A 23,524-nucleotide genomic window follows, 5' to 3' on the forward strand; every position below is an offset into this window, starting at 1 on the left:
CCGCCTACCGCACTCCCTTGCCCTCGAGGCCCCACCCGTTGTTGGCCTCGGCCCCGCCCACTTGCGTCACTCGCCCCGCCCTTCACGAGCCGGGCCCCTCCCGCCGCCCCGAGGCCCCGCCCCCGGCCTCCGAGGCCCCGCCCCTCCCCGGGGTCCCCGGGGCGCTCTCCACCCGGGCCGGCCGCTTCCCCTGGAAGCCTGAGCACGCCCGAGCGCCGGGGGAAGGGCGAGGAGCAGCGCCCCCGAGGGCACCACTGAGCATGCTCGCTCGTGCGTGCGCTCGAGGGGCGGACTAGCCGCGCCTAGCGGACGGCGAGGCGGGCCGTCTCTGTCCCGAGCCTATGGAGAAATACCAGGTGCCGATGCCCGGTCTCTGGAGGCTGGGGCTGCCGGGGCAGGGGGTCTTCGGGGACGGTCCCAGCCCCGGAGCCATCGGGAGGCCCCCGGGCGGGGGGCTGCGCCCCGGCCGGGCCAACGCCATCCGGGGGAGGGTTGACCTGGACTCCCCCAGGGGACCTTTCCGGCCTCAGCACCCCTACTCCCCCCACACAGCCTCGGCGTCCTTCCCCCTGCCTTGCTGACGTGGCCTGTCCCCCTCCTGTCCCACCTCTGGTGGGTTCTGGAACGGTGGTCACCCCTGTGGGCTTGGTTCAGATCACAGCCTCTGAACTCAGACCCCTGGGGTTCAAACCCGATCCAGGCCACCACACCACTTGTTGACGCCCTAGCCTGAGGCACAGTGTCCCACTGTAAATGGGGAGGCGACACCAGGATGACCACTGTGTAGTCTCGGCACTGCAGTGGCCATGGCTTTGATGGCTGCTGAGGTTTTCCCTAGCGTAGCCACTTGGAGGTGAGTGCTGGAAGTTTGAGACCCCTAGGCACCAGGCGGCTTTCGTAGGGGTCTGGGGGTCCTCAGCAGTCAGGTAGTTGTGGAGTCTGAGAACTGGCCTGGATCGGATTTCCCTTTGGGGAACTTTCTTGGGCCATTTCCTCCCCTGTATAATGGGATAGAGATGCTGGCTACACCGGCCCCCTAGGGAAAGCTGGGACAACCACCAGCAAGAGCCTGGCTCATGAAAGAGAGTGCGGAGCAGTGTACAGTATTTCCTTGCTTGTTGGTAGATTTTGAATCAGTTGACTCCTGGAGCCTTGGGAGTGAACCTGGTGGTGGAGAATAAAGAAACTTCCAACTTGCACTTGATAAAACAGGTACGGGTGAAGCGCTGGGGCTGAGGGAGAGTGTGGGCCTACAGCTGCAGTTCTTGAGGGACTTGAGCTCAGGGCCTGAGCACTGTCCTTGGACTTTCTCAAGGCTAGAGCTCTACCACTTGAGCCACAGTACTGCTTCCAGCTTTTTTCTATCTATGTGGTACCAAGGAATGGAACCTGGGGTCTTTGTGCATGCTAGGCAAGCACTCTACCACTAGGCCAAACTCCCAGCCCAGCTGCAGCTCTTTACGCTCCCACTCATACTCCCTAAATTGGAGAAAGGTTTTTTGTCTCATGATGCTTATCTTTACTCCACAAACCACAGCACTGAGCCTGGGTGCCAGCACTGAGGCTTGAACTCAGGGCTTGTTGTTGCTGCTTGGCTTTTTCACTCTAGGCTGAGACGCTTATCATTGGAGCTACAGCATTTCTCTCTTCCCTCTCTCCCTCCCATCTTTTGCTGGGGATAAACTAGAATCTCTTGGATTTTTTTTTTTTTTTTTGCCAGTCATGGGGCTTTGAACTCAGGGCCTGGTCACTGTCCCTGAGCTGCTTTTGCTTGAGGCTAGCACTCTACCACTTGGGCCATAGCCACCATTTCCTGCTTTTTCTGTTTATGTGGTACTGAGGAATCCAACCTAGGGCTTCATGTAGTCTAGGCAAGCACTCTACCACTAAGCCACATTCCCAGCCCCTCTCTTGGACTTTTCTGCACCAGGTGGCTTTGATTTACAATCCTCAAATCTCAGCCTCCTGAGTCGCTAGGATTACAGGTGTGAGCCACCAGCACCTCTTTTCCTAAGCACTGATGAACTTTTGGTTTTCACAAGAATGGTTTTGAAGTTGAATAAGCTAGAGTTGGCCAACCCAACTCCTCATGTAGGATGAGTGTTTAACTTATTTTCAGTTTTGTATGCATGTAAAAACTCTGATAAACATCCTTGTGGTTTTGTTTTTTAACTTGAGCATCCATAATTTTCTTAGGAAAAAATCCTGACATGGGATTTCTTGGTATTTTTTAGGCTTTCAGTATATTTGGCTGATTTGTATTCACAGGGTAGTGGTAGTTATGATGATGGTTGTGGTAGGAATGGGGGGTCGTGATGGTGGTGATGATGGTGATGGTGATGATGATGATGATGACGATGACGATGATGGTGGTGGTGATGGTGGTGATGGTGATGATGATGATGGTGGTGGTGGTGGTGGTAATGATGATGATGGTGGTGATGGTGATGATGATGATGATGATGATGATGGTGATGATGATGGTGATGGTGGTGATGATGATGATGGTGGTGATGATGGTGATGGTGGTGATGGTGATGATGATGGTGGTGGTGATGGTGGTGATGATGATGATGATGGTGGTGATGGTGATGATGATGGTGATGGTGGTGATGATGATGGTGGTGATGGTGATGATGATGATTGTGGTGATGATGGTGGTGGTGGTGATGATGGTGGTGGTGATGATGGTGATGATGATGATGGTGATGATGGTGATGATGATGATGGTGATGATGGTGATGATGATGATGGTGGTGGTGGTGATGATGATGATGATGATGATGATGGTGATGATGATGATGATGGTGGTGGTGGTGATGATGATGATGATGATGATGATGATGGTGGTGGTGGTGATGATGGTGGTGGTGATGATGATGATGATGGTGATGGTGGTGGTGGTGGTGGTGGTGGTGGTTCACTGTATACTTACTGAGTTCTTGTGCCCCTTCAGGTGGAATGCATCGATGAGCATCATGCCAACGAGGCTCTGGAAGAGGTAACTCTCTGGTGACTTCCTCTCTAGGGGAATAGGATGTAGACTGAGAAACTGGCTCCGCCTTGTTGAGTGCCAGGTGAAGGGAAGCCTGGAGTTCATAACTGGCTTTCGCCCCAACCACTAAAGGAGTCCATAGCTGTTAGGAAAATGGAGGAGAACAGAAAAGGAATAGGCTGGACTCCATAGTTAACAGGCAAGGTCTGTTTCTTGAGGATCAGCGAGGGGCACAGGCCTTCACATGGGATAAGAGGTTGTGCCAGAGACTGGACTTTGGAGTGGGCTTATGTAGGGCTTAATAAGGAAGCAGAAAATAGATAATGAGTTACGGTCTGTTAGGAGCCCAGAGCGATGTCCTCAGCCAGACCCACAGTGGGGGTGGGGCTATTATCCCCGGGGGACAGTGTCGGAATGACCTGCCCGTGGACTAGCAAGTGAGCGCACTCCTAGTGCTTTGCTTGACCTGGGGAATAAAGCAGCACTCAGTCCTTCATAGTCCATCCGCCAGGTGTGGTGGCTCACACCTGTCATCCCAGCTACTCAGGAGGCTGAGATCTGAGGATCAAGGTTCAAAGCCAGCCAGAGCACAAAAGGACCTGAGACTCTTATCTCCAATTAACTTCTAGAAAACAGGAAGTGGGGCTTGGCTCAAGGGTAGAACAGTAGCCTTGAGCTGAAGATTTCGGGGACAATGGTCCAGCTGAGAACAAGCCCCATGACCCACAAAAAGGAAAATAAAATGGGCATATCGGGAGAGGCAGTCCTCACCATGGCATCTTTGGGACCCATGAAAAGATTGGGCTGAGGAAATCAATGTGCAGTTGTAAGAACAAAGCAGATTCCCATCATTTGAAACTCTGAAGGAGTGTAAAAAGTTGACGGTGTCATGTTCTGTTCTGGCTACTTCCTGCTGACATGGGGGCATCGAGGACTCACTGGGACTGGGGTCTTCAGGGCCCAGGTCTGCACTGGGCAGGGCAGGGCATTGTAAATGAAACCTCTGGTTGCTTGCAGAAATAAGATGGCCTTGACTTGACCCCAGGTAATGTGTCTTGAGGGCCGTTATTCTGTGAAGAGAAACTTGGAAAAGGTGAGATCAGGCAAAAGTTGACAGGGTGGCAGGACCAGTTCACATGAATGACACAGGAAAACACACCCTGGGCACAACTGGAGAAGTTCCATTTGGAGCATGAGCCCATAGCCAGTCAACACTAGGGCTGGACTGGAGTGGGTAAGGGCCTGGTGAGAGGCCTTGATCATTTCCTATAAATAACAGGTAACAAGGGCAAGAATGTAAGCTGCTGTCCACTTAGAAGGTAGACAGGTAGACATCTGGGCACAGCAGCTCATCCACGTAATCCTAGCTAGTCAGGGAGGATCGCGGTTCAAAGCAAGCCAGGGCACTAAAGTCCGTGAGAGCCTTATCTCCAATTAACCACCAGAAAACCGGAAGTGGTGCTGTGGTGCAGGGAGTCGGGCGGTAGCCTTGAGCTGAAGAGTTCAGGGAAAATGCTCAGGCCCAGAGTTCAAGCCCCACAACTGACAAAAAAAAAATAATAATAATAATGTTTAATAATAATAAATAATGTTTACACCATGATGATAGTTTACATGTATCACAACGAGATTGCTTTGAACATATTCAGACAGACACACACACACACACACACACATATGCATACACATACACATACACATACATACATACTTACTTCTTTTTTTCTTTTTGCCAGTCCTGGGGCTTAAACTCAGGGCCTTGGCACTGTCCTTAAGCTTTTCTATCACTTGAACCACAGCACCACTTTTGGCGTTTTCCATGTAGGAGGAATTAAACCCAGAGCTTCGTGCATGCTAGAGCTAGGCAAACACTCTACCACTAGACCACACTCCTGGCCTCCCCCTGCACCCCTCCCCAACTTCTGCACAAACGTTTTAAGTCCTGTTTCGGTTTCTTAAAAAATGAAAATTAGCCTTTTGGGGGGGGGGAATTCTAATGGCAAAATGGCAAAAGTTATTTTGCTCACTGTATGATTATCATGCAGTGACAAGGTCAATGGTAGAAAAAGGAGTAATACCAAACAAAATACAAGGCAAAACTTAAGATTCAGCTAACAACAAACAGAATTTAACAGAATCTCCAGGCTTAGTTGAACATTGATAACAAGAGCAGAAACATGAAAACAATGTTGGCAAAGCTTGGAGGGAGAATGGAGGCCACCAGAAATACTACCACAGGGCCTTTGTCTTTCCCTAGGTGGATATAAATCTTCAGGACCTGCAAAGAATTGGGGGGGGGGGTTCCTCCCTGGGGCCTAATGCAGCCTCCAGCAGGAGTTTTGCCTTAAGGGACAAATTAAGAATCCAGATTTTGAAAGAGCTAAGGAATGGATTAGTGTCCAAGCCCTGAAGGCAAAAAGGATAGGTTTGTTTGGAGTATGCTATCTCTAACTGCCTGCAGGCTGGGAGAAGACTGTTTTCACTTAGAGAATCTGGACTGACTGCCGAGAGGAGGAATGTCCTTACAACAGCAAGGATGGAGAAAAGACTTGGACTTTCGGAAGTGCTGGTGCAAGAGGGCTAGCCTGTAAGAGGAAACCTAGAGGGGGTCCTGGGACCCTGCCTGCCTGGCGCTCTCAAGAGCGCAAGCAGAAGGGTCACCAGTGGGAATGGAGGTGATGTGACGGTGAATGATCTCCCGTCTGGAGGTCATCAGAGAGAGAGAGGGCAGACAGACAGACAGACTGACTGACAGAGGTAGGGGAGAGATGGAGCTTGCTACCCAGAAAAGAAAGATACCTTTCTAGAGGAGATGGCTGGGAGGCACATGGCAGAAAGGGACTTGGTGAGCAGGGAGGGAAGGGGGGTGACACTCTGCAGCAGAGGTCAGAGGAAGACTTGATGGGCAGAACAGGATGAGCAGAGGGGGGTCTCTGGAGTGGACATGGAAGAGGACTTAGGCTGCAGGGTGCCTCGTGCCTATAGCTACTCAGGAGGCTGAGATCTTGAGGATCAAGGTTCAAAAGTCAAGGGTCAGCAAAGCGTGAGAAACTTCTGGAGTTTCTGGGGACCCCAAAGACTGGAAGGGAGGGACTCCTGGAGTCCCGGGGTCTCTGTTGGGGACCACGGAGTTGGCTGCTTATCTTGTCCTGAAGGCTTTTGGATGGTGGGTGGAGTTGGTCTAATGGCAAAGGTCACCTGCCTGAAGACCTAGAGTCTGGGCCGGCATCGAGCCACACGGGGTGGCCGTCCAGGAGCCACGCACCGCTTCCATTGACGCAGAGAAGCCAAAAGGCGTGATGAGCATGGGCCAGGCGGGTGGAGGGGACCCAGTTATTCCTGGCGCTTTTCCTCCCCTGGGTCATTGGCTCCGGAAGTTAGAACAATGGAGACGAATGGAGAGGGAATAGGCTGGTCTGGATTGTGAACAGGCGAGGACTGTCTATTGAGGAGCGGGGAGGGCACCAGCCTTCCATGGGACTGGAGCTGGTGCCCAGGACTGGATTTTGAAGTGGGCTTGTATAGGACTTAACAAGGAAGCAGAAAAAATGGGTTAAAAATGGAAAACATTGGCTAAATATAGAGAATGGGTTATGGTCTTTGGGGATCCCAGAGCACACAGTGGAATGCCTCACCTGTGCTGAGGGAACTGTTATCCCCCCTGGGGGACCAATGTGGGAATGACCTGCCTGCCAGGTGAGCACACACCCTGGGGAGGAAGGCGGGACTAAGTGCTACCATGTAGACACAGGCACTCTTCCTAGAGTGGGCTTACTGGCCCAGTCCACAGATTAATCTACCAGTGACTATATTTTAAAATATTTTGGGGGGAATGTGGCTTAATGGTACAGTGCTTGCCTAGCATGCATGAAGCCCTGGGTTTGATTCCTCAGTACCACATACACAGAAAAAGCCAGAAGTGGTGCTGTGGCTCAAGTGGTAGAGTGCCAGCCTTAAGCTAAAGAGTTCAGGGACAGTGCCTAGAACTGGTGGCTCACATTTCCTAATACTCAGGAAGCTGAGATCGGAGGATCACCATTCGAAATTAGTCGGGGCAGGAAAGCCTGTGAGACTGTTTATCTCTCCAACTAACCACCAGTGGTTAAACTCGAAGTAGTGTTGTGTCGCCAAGTGGTAGAATGCGAGCTGTGAGCACAAAAGTTCAGGAACAGCACCCTGGCCCTTACTGAATCCAAAGCCTGTGACCTAAATAAATAAATATTTTTCCCCCTCAGGGCTGCACACGTGGCTCAAAGATGAAGCACTTGCTGGCCTAGCATGTATGAGGCCTTTGTTTCCATCCCCAACACTGAAGAGAGAGAGCAGGGGGAGGGGAAAGAAAAAGAAGGGAAAAGTAATGGGTAAATGATCCTTAATTCTGGCACTCGTTAACAGACCACTAGTGTCCACTGATTGGTAGACAGTAAGGGATGACAGTTCCCAGTTGGATGGGCAGGACCTCTGGCAGTGCTCTGTCTCTGAGATTATTCTGGGGTGAGTTGAGTCGCCTCCTCTGAAAGTCTGCTGGAATGGCGGCCTTGTTTGCCAGCCCCTCTCGGGTCTGCAGCGTAGCTGGAGGGGGGTGATGGGCTGGGGTATGTAGAACGCCCCCACCATGCTGCCACAGTCCCATTCTCATCCACATCTGCAGGCAACTGGCCCTGGCGACACCTCCTGAGCAGTGGCATGTGAGCTCAGGGCCCCAGAGCAGCCACTGTGGTCAGATGCTTGGGTTTCTTGTCCCAGTCCTTTCCCTGGGAGAGCAGGCTGCAGTTCTTGGCCAGACAGCCTGCCCCTCCTCACCACTGTGGTCTGCCTTTGCCCGTGCTGGCTCACCAGGGGCCACATGTACAATCGCCACCATTTGTCTTTTATCCTGCAGTCAAGTCCAGGTCTTCCACACCCTGGGAAAGTATTCTCCCTCTGAGTTCATACCTCCAGTCCACCTTGTCTTCACACGAGCAAGTGAGGCTCAGAGAGGTTGAGGAGTCAGGGTCTGCACCACAGCCTGGATAGCATGTGCTAGAGATGAGCTTCCAGCTCCCTGTACACCCCGTGCCCGCCCAAAGGCAGCAGCTGGCGATATTAGGATCCAGGACAGAACAGCCCCAGCTGAGCACTGTGCCTCCCTCACCCCTGCCCCTCTGCTCTGGCTCTGCAGCTGATGCCTCTGCTGAAGCTCCAGCACCTCCACATCTCAGTGTACCAGGAGCTGTTCATCATATGGAATGACAAGGTGGGTCTGAACAGCCCCTGTGGCCAGGCACCCATAGTCTGTGGTCCTAGCTACTCAGGAGGCTGAGATCTGAGACTCACGGCTCAAAACCAGCCCTGGCAAGGAAGTAGTGAGATTCTTACCTCCAATTGGCCACCAAAAGGTGGCGTTGTGGCTCAAGTGGTACAGCACCAGCCTTGAGTAGAAAAGCTCAGGGACAGTGCCCAGGCCCTGAGTTCAAGCCCCAGAACCAGCAACAGTTTCCCAGGTTTTCAGGCTAGAAGGAGGCGGAGGCAGGGCTGCGCCTGTGCCTGTGGCTTCTGAACTGCCCAGCTTTGCAGGGGTCCAGAGTGTTCCTATTGTCTCTGAAGGGAACAGGGGTCCCTGAAGGAGGCTGAGGGAGGCCCAGAGGCCTGTGTCATATCTCTGAAGCCTTGGGAGGAGTCCTCGTTGCATGTACCCCAAGTATTTCCTGAGCTCCCACGTTGCTCTTAGAGGGGCAGTAAAAGGCCACTTCCCTATGGAGGGGGCAGAGGTGGCCCCTGGTGGTGTGCTGTCCCAGGAAAGGATAGGCTTCCAGGGGAGCCGTGAGGGAGCAGTTACCTGATAAAGGGGTGAGTGTGGGCCCATAGGAGGGACCCCCACACCAAAGCCCAGGGAACTGAACATAGCCAGAGCCTGGCGGGGACCCCCCAGCTGCAGCGCCCCCACTGCAGATGGCCTTCAGGGCCCCCAGGCTGGCTCACAGCCCACGTGTCTTGGCAGATCTCTTCCCTGTTCCTCTGTCTGGTGATGGAGTACAGCAAGGAAACCCTTCAGAATGTCATTGAAAGTAAGAGGAAGGAGAAAGCAATCTTTGACTCCAAGGTAAGAGGCCCTCTGCATCAGTGATCCTGGAGTGCACAGAGACCTGAGACTCCAGTGAGACTGCAGTGGGGGCAGAGGGACAGGGCACAGAACACCCCACTGGACCTGCTGGGGCTTTTCCTTCTTCCTTGTCTTCCTTTCTTTCCTACCTTTTCCTTTTCTTCCTTTCCCTCCTCCCTCCCTCTCCCTCCCTCCCTCCTTCCTTTCCTCCCTCCCTTTCCTCCCCTTCCTCATTCCCTTTCCTCCCTCCTTCATCTCTTCCCCTCCCTCCCTCCCTCCTTCCTTCCCTCCCTCCCTCTTTCCTTCCTTCCTTCCTTCCCTCCCTCCTTCCCTCCCTCCTCTCCTTCTTATTTAGGAGTACTGGTGTTAGAACTCAGGACTTTTTGGGGGGCTTATTTTTTTTTCCCAAAGATCTTGTGTGTGTGTGTGTGTGTGTGTGTGTGTGTGTGTGTGTGTGTGTGTGTGTGTTGTTTTTTTTTCAGGGACTGGTCTCCTATGTCACACCTCCTATTTTACTTGCTATGAAACTGGATCACAGGCATGAGCCACCACACCCAACTTTTTTTTTTTTAATTGAGATGGGGATCTCAATGGAAAGTAGCATCTTCCCCAGGCTGGCTCCAGCCATGAGCCTTCCCACCTCCCGCACTGAGGGGCTGAGATTACTGGTATGTGCCATCATGCCCACATCCTAGGTCTGTCTTTCTTTCTTCTATTTTTTTTTTTTTTTTGCCAGTCTTGGAGCTTAAACTCAGGGCTTGGGCACTGTCCTTGGACACTTTTTGTTTTACTTTAGCTCTCTACCACTTGAACCACAGCACCACTTCTGGCTTTTTCTGTGTATGGGGTACCAGGGCTTCATGCATGCTAGGCGAGCCCTCTACCACTAGGCTATGCTCCTAGCTAGATTTTTCTTTTCTTTTCTTTTTTTGCCAGTCCTGGGCCTTGAACTCAGGGCCTGAGCAGCATTGTCCCAGGGCCTTCTCAAGGCTAGAGCTCTACCACTTGAGCCACAACACCATTTCTGGCATTTTTTTCTATGTATGTGGTACTAAGGAATTGAACCCGGTCTTCATGCATGCCAGGCAAGCACTCTACCGCTAGGTCAAACTCCCAGCCAAGAGCTCCACTTTTTGCTGGTTCATTGGAGAAAAGAGTCTCGTGGACTTTCCTGCCTGAGCTGGCTTTGAACCATTCATCAGGTCACAGCCTCCTGAGTAGCTAGAGTTATAGACATCAGCTCTGGCACCCCGCTGGATAGTGGTACTCTATTATATATTCTGGTCATGATGATCAAGATATCTCATCTCCATCCTTCCTTCATTTCTTTTTTCTTTTCTTTTCCCCATCATGGGGCTCGAGCTCAGGCCTAGCCAGCCCCTAGCTTCTGCACTCATGGCTAGCACTCTGCCCGCCTCTTTGAGCCACAGCGCTACTTCTGGTTTTCTGTTGGGTAATTGGAAACAAGAGTCTCGTGGACTTTCCTGCAAGGGTTGCCTTCAAACTGTGATCCTTGGCCTCCTGAGTAGCTAGGATTACAGGTGTGAGCTACCAGCACCCAAACCAGCTTAAGGCTTTCTAATTCCTTTTTTTTTTTTTTTTGCAATCATGGAATTTCATCTCAGGAACACACCTGCTAGTCTTGTGCTCCACTGCGAACCATGCCAGTGCTCTTTTTTGCAATGGTTAATTTTGAGATAGCATCCCACCATCCCGCTTCCTTCCTGGACATATACCTGGACTGTAATCCTCCTATTTTAGGCTTCCCATTGTGACAGTGATGACAGGTTCATACCATCACATCCAGCTTCTTATGTGGAAACGGAGTTCTGTGGACTTTTCTGCTCAGGCTGCCCTGAGCTGCAGTCTCCTCTAAATCTCCTGTGTGGCTAGGTTAACCAGCTACTGGTTAAGAACAAGTTCTTGCCCACTTTCCTGCCCAGGCTGCCCTCAAACCAGGCTCTTCCATGATCTCTGCTTCCCCAGTAGCTAGGATGAAAGTCTTGAGCTACTGGGATCTGGCCAGTAGCCTCTGGCATCAGGATGTCTTATGAGGGGCAAAGGTCTTTGTCATAACAAAGTGGAGGTGATGTCTTCCCTCATGGCCAGTGTCTGGATGACGGTGCTCTCCTGCTCTCTTGTAGAAGTTTCACCCTTCACACTCACCCTTGTGTAATCTCCCCAAAAGAATTCTGTCCACTTTTCCCTAAGAATTTCTCTACTCAGTGGGCCAGGCCCCATCTGCCCCAAAGGGAGTTGATGAGGATAAAAGCCTTTTCTTAACCTGGGCCTCGAGGAAAGCTCTGGAGAAGATTTCAGACCTCTCACGGCCAGAAACCTGGGAAGTACAAATATCCCTGGACCCAGAGAACGGGGCAGGGCTGCCCCAGTGGGATTGTGGGAAGAGTCCCGCCACCCCTTTGACCTCCCTGACCCCTGGAGTGCTCTGGAGCCCTAGTGTGGAATCCGGGTGTCCTAGGAGCACTGAATATCACGGCCCAAGACAGTGGTGGGATCTTGTTCCCTACATAGAACGTTCCAGAATGTTCTCGCACAGCTCAGGTACCCACGGAGGGGCATCTTCCATGAGGGGCTGGGCAGTCAGGGCCAGAGTGGCACTGAAGTGGGGTGTGGGGCTGCAGCTGTGTGATGCCACACCAGGGGCTCCCCGGCCCCTCCCCGGCTGGCATCCCCCCTTCTCCCTCAGTGGATGCAGAGCATTCTTGGCCAGATAATGGACGCCCTGGATTACCTACACCAGCTGGGCATCCTTCACAGGTGATGGGCAGGGCCCCCCCTCAGGTATGGGTCTGGGCGGGGTCTGGGCAGGGCCTCCCCCCTCAGGTGCAGGTCTGGGTGGGACAGGAACTAGCATTCCTCCAAGGATGGGCCACTCCCCCTCCCCTCCTCCCTGACTGACTCACTGTGAGTGTGCACAGCTTTGTGAGTGTGCACACCTGCTCCCATGGTTCTAAGTGCAAGGGAAGTGGAAATAAGAGAAGGGGAGCCCAGTAAGGCCACCTGCAGTGGCCTGGCCTAGGGACAGGGGACGGGCCAGTTCGGGCGTTGCACCCCAGGCTCAGCCATTGACCTGCCAGCTCCCAGCTCCCAGCTCCCACCTTGAGGGGGAGAAGGGACTGGGCAATGGCTTCCATGCTGACATCCAGGCACTGAGGGCACTTGTTTGTCCCTCCCTCCCTCCTTTCCTTTCCCCTTCTCTCCCCACCCCCTCTCCCATCAGTCATGGGGCTTGAACTCTGGGCCCAGGCACTATCCCTGAGCTCTTCAGTTCAAGGCTAGTGCTCTGGTTTTGAACCTCGATCCCCAGATCTCAGCCTCCTGAGTAGCTAGGATGGCAGGTGTGAGGCACCGGTGCTACTGGCTCCTTTCTCTATTTTGTGCTGAACTCTGGATCTGGGTGTTGTCTCTGAGCTCTTCAGCTCAAGACTAGTGCTCTACCACATTGAGCCACAGTGCCATTTCCAGTTTTCTCGTGGTTAATTGGAGATCAGAGGCTTTGAACCACGATCCTCAGATCTCAGCTTCCTGAGTAGCTAGCTAGGATTACAGGCATGAGCCACTGGCATGTGAACTCTGGGCCTGGGCACTGTCCCTGAGCTCTTCCACTCAAGGCTACCGCCCTTCCCCTCGGACCTCAGCCCCACTTCCCATTTTCTAGTGGTTAATTGGAGATGAGAGTCTCACATTCTTTAGTGACCAGGCTGGCTTTGAACTGCTAGCCTCGGATCTCTCTCTCTCTCTTTCATCCTTCCTTTCTCTATTTTGTGCTGAACTCAGGACCTGGGCACGGTCCTTTAGCTTTTTTTCTCCCAAGGCTGGCCCTCTATCACTTGAAGCCTTTCCCCTGACTGACTTTAAACCTGGGTGCTTGGCTCTCAGTGTCCTCAGTAGCTAGGATTACAGGCGTGCACTGCTGGTGCCCAGTCCACATCACATTTAAAGAGGCAAGAAGACCCCTATGGGCCATGGTGGGAGGGATGCTCCCGACCCCATGTGAAGGTTCCTTGGCATAGGGAAGCTAGACAGTCAGTCTTCCACCCACGAGCAGCTACCCTGTCTGAGAGCGGAACTGGCCAGCTGCAGGGCCCTGGCGGCTGAGGCATTCCTACCTGTAGTTGGGTTTTTTTCCCTGGATGAGAACAGATTGCCAGTTTAGGAAATGATTATTTAACAGGAGCATTTTCTTGAGGAGAGAGGAGAGCCAGAGCTGGACCAGGAGGGGAGGAAGGTTCAGGGTATATGCTGGTTGGCCCGGCAGCCTGGAGCGTCCTAAGGATTCCGCCTTTTGGCCACAGGAACCTCAAACCTTCCAACATCATCCTCATTGGCAACAACCAGTGCAAACTTGAAGACCTCAGCACCCACACGCTCATGACCCATGAGGCCAAGTGGAACATCCGTGCGGAAGAAGGTGGCTGAGAGGGAGGGGCGGGGTCCCCAGGGCAGGGCCACTCCAGGCGCCAGCTCTGCTCAGAAGATCCCCACAGACGACCTGTGTGACTCCAGAAGTTAACCAAGATTTGAGAGCAGGCACCCCCAGGATCAAAGTACCGTCTGGGTGTCCCTGTAACGATCAGTGCTGTGTATGCAAAGGAGAACCCAGGAGGAAGGAAACAATGCAGCGGGGGTGGGGGTGGGGAGAGGGCACTGGTTACATGTGTCCTGAAATAGTCCAGGGGATGAGTGGGGGTGGCGGCAAGGTGAGTTTCTCTTCCTTTGAAAAGATGGCAGGGAAAAGAAGGCGGGCTTCTAAGCCTTAACAGCCACCCAAGTAGACAGAGAAAACAAAGTAGAGAACTAAAGTCCCAAGGAAGCAGAGGCTAGCAGTACTTGGTCTTTGCTATATAGCCGGTGTGTGAATAGATGGATGAGAGAATGGATAGGTGGGTAGATGGATAGATGGGTAGGTAAATGGTAGGATGAATGATGGGTACGCAGATAAGTTGGTAGGTGAATGGATGGGTGGGTGGATAAAATGAATGGATAGTGAGTGAATGACTGGATGTAAGGAGGGATAGATGGGTAAATGGATAGGTGGGTGGTTAGATAGATGTAAGGTTAGATAGCTGGCTGGCTGGGTGGGTAGGTCGGTGCCCAGGTGCGTTACTTGGAGGTAGAGATGGCATGGGCACAGTAGAGTGCAGCCCTTTGCTGTCTGCCTGGGGGAATGGAGGCTCAAAGGCAAGTGGAACTCCAGAGAGGAAGGGGTTGCCTAAGAACAAGCAGAGACAACAGAGCTGAACAAGGACCCATCCTCTGGCTCCTTCTCTGGAGGAGAAATGGAGCAGGGCAACTAGAACCTTCCTCCAGGCTCCTGACATGTACAGGGGTGAGCTGTTGGAGGAGGTGCATGCTTCGTTCTTCCTGGCACACGGCTCCTTCTGAAGCCACCGTGGTGCAGAGGCTCAGCTGTGCCAGCCTGTCAGGACGACGGCCTCCAGGCTCAGCCAAGGCCCTCGGAACATCCCACCTCTCCCAAAAAGGGCTGCCAGTTCTTGCCAACTTCCTGGGGTCACTAAAAAGGAGACACTTCTGGTCCAGGAGGGCTCTGTCCTGCCTCCATCCTTGGGAGTCTGGCACTCAGGGACCTCCACCTCTCTCCTGCCCGCAGACCCCTATCAGAAGTCGTGGATGGCCCCCGAAGCCCTCAAGTTCTTCTTCAGCCAGCAATCTGACATCTGGTCCCTGGGCTGTATCATTCTCGATCTGACCAGCTGCGCCTTCCTAGAGGTGAGCTGGGAGCTGGGGACAGGAGCCGCCTTCACCTGGGCTCTTGTCACACCCCGCAACTCCACACTGCGCTCCAGTCCATTCTGGTGAGAGGACAAGGGCAGCAGGGCCCAGACCTTTCCATCTGCCATCAGCTCTACCCCTGATGGCCAGCAGCCCCCAACCCAGGCCCCTGGCTGGAGCTGAGGGTGGCAGAGGCTGCCTCTTGGGAGACTGGATCTAAATGCTCCAGGGCTATTTGCGACATAGGCCAAGCTGGTGTGAGATGGCTTCTCCTGTCCCGGTCAGGCCTGCTGGATCACATACATAACAAGGGCAGGTGGGAAGCTGAGCCAGAGGGAGGCGGGGAGGGGCTACAGTGCTAGACACAGGCATGGATGCCCTCACCCCTCACTCCTAGGCCCAGGTCCCCAGAAATGCAAGCCCCTCTCTGGGCCCAGCACCCTCATTCGTTCCCTGGGTTTCAACTGAGAAACACCTCTGCCCCCTTCCTCGGAGGACTCCAGGGAGCCAGGGCCTTCTGCTTGGTGGGGATGTGGGGTGGCTCTGCCCCACCCTGGCACCTGGGGCCGTGGCAGGCAATGACTCTCTTTCTGGCTAGGTCCAGAGAAGGGGCCTTCTTGGCAGGATTGGAGATGGCACATTGCCCCCTGCCACCCTCTGCCCGGTGAGATGGCCATTTGCTTCTCTGAGCCTCTGTGTCTTCCTCCTAGCTCTCCTCCAGCCCTCTTCTGGTCCCCAGCCCCTCCTCTGTGCATGGCTTTCATACACAAACCAGAGTCCTGGGTCTTTGTAGACAACAGAGGCCATGCACCTTCGCAAGTCCCTCCGCCAGCACCCAGGCAAACTGATGAGTGTGCTGAAAACCATGGTGGACAAGCAGGTCCCGGATGCAGACACCTTCTGCTCGCTTCTGCCCCTCATGCTGAATATCAACCCTTTCGGTCGATTAACCATAAGGTGAGATCCGAGGTTTCTGTTTTGGTTTTAGTGTGCTGGTCCAGAGCCGTGACCTCAGGGCTTTTTTTTTTTTTTGCCAGTCCTGGGCTTGAGCTCAGGGCCTGAGCACTGTCCTTGGATTTTCTCAAGGCTAGAGCTCTACCACTTGAGCTTCAGCCCCATTTCTGGCTTTTTTCTATGTGTGTGGTACCAAGGAATTGAACCTGGGTCTTTGTGCATGCTAGGCAAGCACTCTATCACTAGGCCAAGCTTCCGGCCAACCTCAGGGCTTTTTTGCTCAAAGCTAGAGCTTTACCACTTCAACCTGACCTTTACTTCTGTCTTCTTTCTTGGTTGGCTTTGAATCATAATTAAACCATGATTTATTATTTTTGTGTGGGTTGTGGGCCTTGAACTCTGGGTCTGGGCACTATTCCTGAGCTCTTCAGCTCAAGGCGACCACCCTACCCTTGAGCCACTTCCCGTTTACTAGTGGTTAACTGGGAATAAGAGTCTCTTGTTCTTTAGGGTCTTTAGTTCCTGGGCTGGCTTTGAACCTTGATCTCAGCCTCCTGAGTGGCTAGGATTATAGGTGTGAGCCACTGGGCCTGGCTTGATTTACTTTTCAACATCTGCACCTTAGCACAACTATGGCTGCTGGCTTTTTTTATTTTCCACCATGCTGACTACATCCTGGTTTATGGACGTACCACTGGACATCCCCCACTGTGTCCAGCCAAAGACTGCGCACAGTATGCAGGTCTCTGAACACTGATGCAAATATCAAGTGTGGGAGGAACTGCCCTAGAGAACCATGGCACTTTTGGGGTTCATGGAAAACCAATCAGAAGGAAGTAGTGAGTCCAGCTCATCTTAGATGAGTCTTGATCACAACACAGGCATCCCATCTGACAGGGGCCAGGGCCATTTTGAGGGATTCCAGTCAAGGCTTTGGGAGGGGAATTGGAGGGGCACTTGCTAGGCAAACAGGGCACCGTGAGAGGCCCTGCCAAACTGACTGTGTAACCGGGGAGGGGTCCAGGGTCAGCCATGGGTGGGCAGCCCCGAGCCGCAGGCTGGGCAGTGCCCCGTGCTCTCTCTGCCAGGCAGGTCATACAGATCACCTTTGCGGGCAGCTCGTCCGGCGCCCCCAGCATCGCTCTGACCTTGCACCGGCAGGTGGTGCCCCCGGCCATCACCGACAGGCTCTTGCAAGGCAACCTGAGCAGCATTTTCGGTGACCGTGGGGCTCAGCACCCTGGCACTTCCTGGGGGGAGGTGCTCCTCCTGCCTGGCTGGTGGGTAGGGTAGGCTCTCCACTGCCCACCTGCTCAACCCTGGTGCTGTTTTGCTCAGGGGACTGTCCTGTCCAGCTTCCCAACATGGCTGAGCTCATTTCCACAGCCTGGCCCCGCCCCTGAGCCCAGCCCCATGCCTCCACATTCCAGCTCGGTCTGGGCATCTCCACTCAGGGTGGGGATGAGGGGCGGTACACCGAGCCTGGGGCGGGGGGGGGGGTCCTCCCTCAGACATGGCTGCTAGCCTGGATAAGCCACTCAGCCTCAGTGGGGATGAGTGCTGCCTTGTGCCCTGACTGTATAGGTCTGAGGAGGGGTTGCATGCCCAGCATGGCCTGGCCCTCAGCAAGTTTCCCCCATGCCTCCTGTCCCCGCAGAGGTCATGCAGAATTTCTCCAGCAGCCCTGAAGTCCAGTTCAGGGCCTTGAAGAGACTTCTGACAATGTCCGAGGATGAGCTAGGTAGAAGCACCTCTCCCTCTTGCCTGCCTGGGCTGCTTCTAGGTCAGACTCCAGAGCCCAGTGCTCAGGGAGGGAGGCTGTTTACATCCCCAGAAGGGTCCCTTCTCACCCGGCCCACAGATAGCCACTCTCAAGGCAGTTGTGGGCTCTGGAGTCAGGCTGGGTTCAAACTGCCGTTCAAGGCCAGGTGCTTTCATCTCGCCAGGCTTCTGCTTCCCAGCTGTAAAGCAAGGGCCGTGCGGAGAAGGCCCTGCTGCCCTGACCTGCTGGAAGCACCTGCCTTCACAGAGCCAGGCTTAGCGGCACATGCCTGTAGTCACGGCACCCAACGCGGGTGGCGGGGGGCTGACATAGAAGGCCCTCCCCAGCTCTGGAATTTGAGGGCAGGTCAGACAATATCAACTCCATCTTTTAAAAAAGGGGGGGTCAGCAGCACTGAGAAAAGTGTGCACTGGTCAGCCCTTGCCTTTGTGTCCTCGCACTGGGGTGGCCTCTGGTGTCGCACGGGCTCCTCCGAGGCATGGAGGAGCTGCTCCCGCTCCTGCGTGCCTCACTGGGCACCGGCCCTGCCAGGCCTGCCGTGGCCCATGGAGCTGGTGACCTTGACAGCGACCATCATGAAGCAGCACCAGAGGATCCTGGAACTGCAGCTGTGCACCTTCTCCCTTCTGCTGCGCGTCCTGGGCCAAGGTGGGTGCCAGCCCAGCGGGGGCATCCTTCCAGTGACCCCAGGATCCAACTGTCAGCCCTTCCCCAGATGCCAAGTGCAGACCAAGTGTCTGGACACACGGGGTCTGCCCTGCCCTGCTGTGGTCCGTGTCTCTCTTGCTGGCTTCCCACCTATGCCATGAGGAGCTGGATGGGACAGGCTCCTCTAGCCCCCATGGACAGAGAGTGCCTTCAGGGAACCCCAGGTGGGAAGGGCAGCTGAGGTAGCATGGGACCAGCAGGGGGCAACACTGAGCTTGCTACCCATGAGGAGCAGCTGCAGTTGAACTGCTTGTCTGTATCGTTCTGCAAAACTGACTTCTTTGTTGTTGGTGGTCATGGGACATGAACTCTGGGCCTGGGTGCTGTCCCTGAGCTCTTCAGCTCAAGGCTACTGCCTCACCCTAGAGTCAAGCCCCACTTCCCATTAATTGGAAATAAGAGTCTCAGGTCCATTTGTGCCCAGGCTGGCTTTGAACCTTGATCCTCAGATCTCAGCCTCCTGAATAGCTGGGATTACAGGAGTGAGCTATGCATCTGGCTTCCAACTTTGATTTTTTTTTTTTTTTTTTTTTACCAGTCTGGGCTTGAGCTCAGGGCCTGAGCACTGTCCTTGGACTTTCTCAAGGCTAGAGCTCTACCACTTGAGCCTCAGCACCACTTCCGGCTTTTTTTTTTTTTCTATGTATGTGGTACCGAGGAATCGAACCTGGGTCTTCATGCATGCTAGGCAAGCACTTTAACTACTAGGCCAAACTCCCGGCCCCCAACTTTGATGTTTAATCCTAGTTTTCCTTCCCTCGCTCCCTCTTTCGTTGTGAGGCTTGACCTCAGGACCTGGTGGCAGTGCCTGAGCTCTTTTCATTGAAGGCTAGCATGAGCTCAAAGACTTCCACTTTGAGCCACAGTTCTACTTCTGGTTTTCTAGTGGTTAACTGGCTCAGACTTTCCAGTCCGGCTGGCTTAAACCAAAATCCTCAGCTCTCAGCCTTCTGAGTAGCTGGGATTACAGGTATGAGCCACCAGTGCCTAGCTAAGCAGCTATTTTTTTTTAAAGTTTAAATACTAGAGGAATAACTCCCACATACCATTTATGTGGCTTAGCTGTCTGTATTGAGTTTTTCTTGACAGTAGTAGTGGCTGGCCCCGAGGCCCATATGCACACTGGCAAGCTCTCCACTCAGCAAGCTGCTGAGTTCTGCTAAATGTTTCTCCTGATGCCAGCCCAGACCTACTAGGCTTTGGGAGGCCGGGCCAGGGCCCTCTCCTTCCCTGTCAGGCCCTGACTGTGCAGAGGTCTCCTTCATGCTGGGCGGATGAGGCAAACTGGCAGGTTCCTTAACAGTAAAGTGGAGATGCTGCCCCCACCCCCCATCAGGGAGGGCCCCCGTGCCCCGTCTCCCCTGCACTGGGGTTATTAATTCAGGTCCTCCTCTGGCCTGAGCAGCCATGATGCAGGATGACAAGGAGCAGGCGCCGCTGACACAGTGGAACAACTCCATCATCGTCCATGTGCTGAGCGCCATGCAGAGCCACCCCGACTCCATGCAGCTTCAAATCATGGGCTACAGCATCCTCACCATCATCGCCAGCCAGGGTGGGCATGCCCCACCTACCGGGGAGCTAGGGCAGGGCACAGGCAGGGCAGGCAGGGCAGCACAGCACGAGCCTTTCCTCAAGATGACTCGTGTTCTGTGGGTGCTTTTCTTTGCTCAGTGACTCCCCACTTTTATAGCCGTTGGTTCCTCCACAGATGGGCTCAGGTGCCAACCGCATGCCAGGCACCACCATGCACTTAACACACTGATGTCATACTGTCCCTGTGGGCTCTGAGGCCACCAGCCAGGCAGGCAGTATGCAACCAGGCTAGGGCCTGGGGCACGGAGAATGGAGTAGGCAGAAAGCAGCAGATCCAGTGCTCAAGGACGCATACCACCAGTCAGCCCCAGGGGCAGGTGGGCGGCAGGCTGGGCACGTCTGCTCCTTTTACCCCACCCCAAAGCTTCCCCATCCACCACTGAGCACATGTGGGGATGAAAGGGGAACTAGAAACAGACATGAGGAAGCAGGGACAGGCAACCTGGCTAGCTGCTTTCCCTCTAGGAAGATGGGATTTGGGTGACAATACGTGGGCAGGTGCCAAGAGATAGGCAGCTAATCTAGAGCCAGCCCCCAGAAACACAAGCCAGAGGGCATCAGGGGAGGGCGGAGTTCTGCGGATGTCTCCTTCCAGACACCCCCTCTGCCCTCAGGCACAGTCTCTGAGGAGATGCAGAAGGCAGGACTGACAGAGCTCCTGCTGGACCACCTGAAACGCTATGCCAAGGAGAGAGACATCTGCCTCAGTGCTCTAGGCCTACTCTGGGCCCTCCTCGTGGATGGTGAGACGCTCCCATCATGGTCCCCACACTGCAGAGCCCAGCGCGGGCAGAGAGGGAGAACAAGGCCGAGGGAGGAATGGCCTCAATGCCAAGTGCAGTGATGGTACCTGGCTCTGGAAAGCTGAACACCTATCCTAGGCTTTGATTCAGAGACCAGGAGCCCCCAGACCTATGCCACCCCCTTTCTAGGTCCTACCTGGCATTCCAATGCCTAAACTCTGTTTTGCCCTAAGGAAGATTCTAGACAAGTCCAGAAAATCTTTGGCACTTTGAGCAATACCAGGCCTCTCAGGGGGGATTCCTGTCCCAGGCTGGCTGGCTGGCTGTGGGAGCTGCACTGCCATCTCTGAGGGCATCTGTCCGCCCCGGGTTTCTGATGTTGCGTCGGCGGGAGGGAGTGGTGGGTGGCACACATACAGCAGGGCTGGGTGTCTCCTACACTGTCCCATACCAGCTGTCATTGTGGACAAAGACCCGTGGGTCCAGATACTAACCCTGGTCATCCAGCAAGTGGGCAACTACCCTGAGGATGGGGAAATGGCCGAGGCAGGCTGTGCAGTGCTCTGGCTGCTGTCCTTACAGGGTAAGCAGCCTGTGGCCTGAGGAGGAGGGAGGGGGCCCCACAAGGCCAGGCACAGAGTCCCGCCCGCACTCTGCAGACTGCATCAAGGAGTCCCTGTTTGAGCCGATGGTGACACTGTTCCTGCGAAGCATCCAGCTGTGCCAGGACAGAGTGCTGCTGGTGAACAATGCCTGCCGAGGCCTGGCCAGCCTTACCAGGATGTCAGGTGAGCCATCTGCCACAAAACATGAAGGGAGGGGCTGGGCAACTGAGGCATCTGCCTGCCTGTATTCTTGGCTGCTCAGGAGGCTGCTATCCAAGGATCACGATTTGAAGCCAGTCAGGCAGGAGAGTCCATGAAACTCTTATCTCCCATTAACCAGCAAAAAGCCAGCCATGGAGATGTGGCTCAAGGGTAGAATGCCATCCTTGAGCAAAAAAGCTAAGGGACAGCACTCGGACTCTTAGGTTCTAGTCCCAGCACCTAGAAAGCACCACCACAGATGACCTGTGTTTGCTTAATGCTGTCGAGTGGTCATCTCTGTACACATTTTCTGCAATATATGTCTGTCTACAATGACCACCATATAAATCCTGACTCTCAGTGGTACATACCAGACTCCACACAAAGCACCCAGGCCTGGGACAGCCATGGCCAGCAGCAATGCGGGGGGGGGGGGGGAGCTCTAGGCCTTTGTCCTAATGTGGGGCCACATGGCCTTCCTGGGGCAGCAACAACTTCCTAGGTGCTAGGGGTATCTTCTGGTTCCCTGCCTGTCCCTGGGCTGCCCAGGTACCCTCCTGCTCAGTACTTCGGAAAAGCCAGCCCCTTGCCAACTCTAGATGGGAGTGCAGAGCTGGAGAGGCCCTTGATGGCTTCTCAACTGTGGACTGGGCCTTGGGAGGGGCAGCCCTCCCCCTCCCTCTCCTCCCGGGGGGCAAGCTCTTCCCACTCAGAGTCACCCCTGGGTATCAGGCGTCTTGGACTCCATGTCTCAAGGCCAGGCCCTGAGGGTGACATATGACTTAGCTAGGGAGGGCCAGGGTCCTCAGACCAAAGGGAGCAGGTACTAGAGCCAGCCAGGGTGAGAACCACAAGTCTTATCACCTATCCATGTGACATTCAAGCTGTCTCATCCTCCAAGCCTCAGCTGCCCTTGAATATGGGGCATGAAACTTGCCAAGGCCTAGGGCAGCTAGGGCTGCTATGTAAAGGAAGTCACACCAAATGCCCACTTTTTCAAAAGCTGGGGCCAGGGGCCGGGAGCTTGGCCTAGTGGTAAAGTGCTTGCCTAACATGCACAACGACCCAGATTTGATTCCTCCCAGATTCATATGTATCACATACATAGAAAAAGCTGAAAGTGGTGCTCAAGTGGTAGAGATCTAGCCTTGAGAAAGCCCAAGGAGAGTGCCCAGGCCCTGAGTTCAAGGCCCAGGACTGTTAACTAAAAAAGCTGGGGCCAGGTAGCCAGGCATCTGAGTGCTCGTCTCGAAGGGCTAGGGCCTTGGTCGCGTGGGTGAAGGTATTTGCAAAGCCAGCTTAGGAGTCTCAGAGCACCTCTATGCACAGGACAAGAGTCACCCCCTGCCCCCAGAGCACAGCCATGAGGATGCCCTTTGGCCTCCCCTGCAGAGCTGGTGGCCTTCCAGGTGGCAGTGCTGGAGTGTGAGGGCAGTGGCCTGAGGCTCCTGAAGGACATCTACCAGCTTTACAAGGATGACCCCGAAGTGGTGGAGCACCTGTCCATGCTGCTGGCCTATCTGGCGTCTTACAGTAAGGCCCCTCCCTCCTCCCTCCTCCCGCCCCTGCGGGCCATGGTCCTCAGCCTGCTCTCTGCCCTCCAGAGGAGGTCGCGTCCGAGCTGGAGTCTGGCGGCATCCGGGCCCTGGCCCAGGAGATGCAGAAACGCTTCACCTCCAGCCCAGTGAGTGCTTGGCAGGGGCTCCAGCCACCATTCTCTTGCCTGCCTGCTATCCTGTCCTCAAGCCTGGGCTGGACCCAGTGCCTGGGTGTGGCAACCCCTTCCCAGAACTGTACCCATTGCACCCCACAAGGTGGTGTCACACCGCTGACTCCTACACCTGTACCCCAAAGCCGCCAACACCTGCCGGCTTCCTCCTCCTAGGAGCTGGTTTCCTATGCAACCACTGTGCTCCAGAGACTGGACGAAGCCACACCCAAGGTCGAGTCCAGCCCCAGCCCCACCTCAGAGAGGGAGGTCTCCAAGGACCTTCAGGGGGTGCCCTTCCAGTAACGCGCTGGAGCGGAGGGGCCGGCACACCTGTCTCACACCCTTTCAGGGCTAATAAATATGTGAAGGCTGCTTCTTGGAGTCCCCCAGTT

At 54.4% G+C, this 23,524-nt stretch overlaps 1 protein-coding gene across 1 annotated transcript; it reads left to right on the plus strand.

Moving 5' to 3' along the window:
• Positions 1 to 178: 178 nt before the first annotated feature.
• Stkld1 (serine/threonine kinase like domain containing 1) lies at positions 179 to 23,435 on the plus strand. The gene is made up of 19 exons (XM_090329407.1): positions 179 to 356; positions 1,126 to 1,212; positions 2,957 to 3,001; positions 8,157 to 8,231; positions 8,976 to 9,077; positions 11,785 to 11,855; positions 13,394 to 13,509; positions 14,710 to 14,828; positions 15,625 to 15,788; positions 16,874 to 17,004; positions 17,443 to 17,526; positions 18,100 to 18,216; positions 19,682 to 19,831; positions 20,487 to 20,615; positions 21,070 to 21,198; positions 21,275 to 21,403; positions 22,814 to 22,954; positions 23,026 to 23,105; positions 23,307 to 23,435. The coding sequence occupies exons 1-19, from the start codon at positions 342 to 344 to the stop codon at positions 23,433 to 23,435; spliced, it is 2,013 nt and encodes a 670-aa protein (XP_090185533.1). The 5' UTR covers positions 179 to 341.
• The last annotated feature ends 89 nt before the right edge of the window (positions 23,436 to 23,524 follow it).

Source organism: Megascapheus bottae, chromosome 3 (assembly GCF_031878675.1).
Source record: "Megascapheus bottae isolate mThoBot1 chromosome 3, mThoBot2.hap1, whole genome shotgun sequence".
Taxonomy (NCBI): Eukaryota; Metazoa; Chordata; class Mammalia; order Rodentia; family Geomyidae; genus Megascapheus; species Megascapheus bottae.

Excerpts from the sequence above, each read along its gene's own strand:
- Stkld1 (XM_090329407.1), top strand. Across the intron at positions 19,832-20,486 it reads CACCATCATCGCCAGCCAGG|GCACAGTCTCTGAGGAGATG; the intron begins GTGGGCATGCCC and ends CTCTGCCCTCAG. Across the intron at positions 23,106-23,306 it reads AACGCTTCACCTCCAGCCCA|GAGCTGGTTTCCTATGCAAC; the intron begins GTGAGTGCTTGG and ends TCCTCCTCCTAG.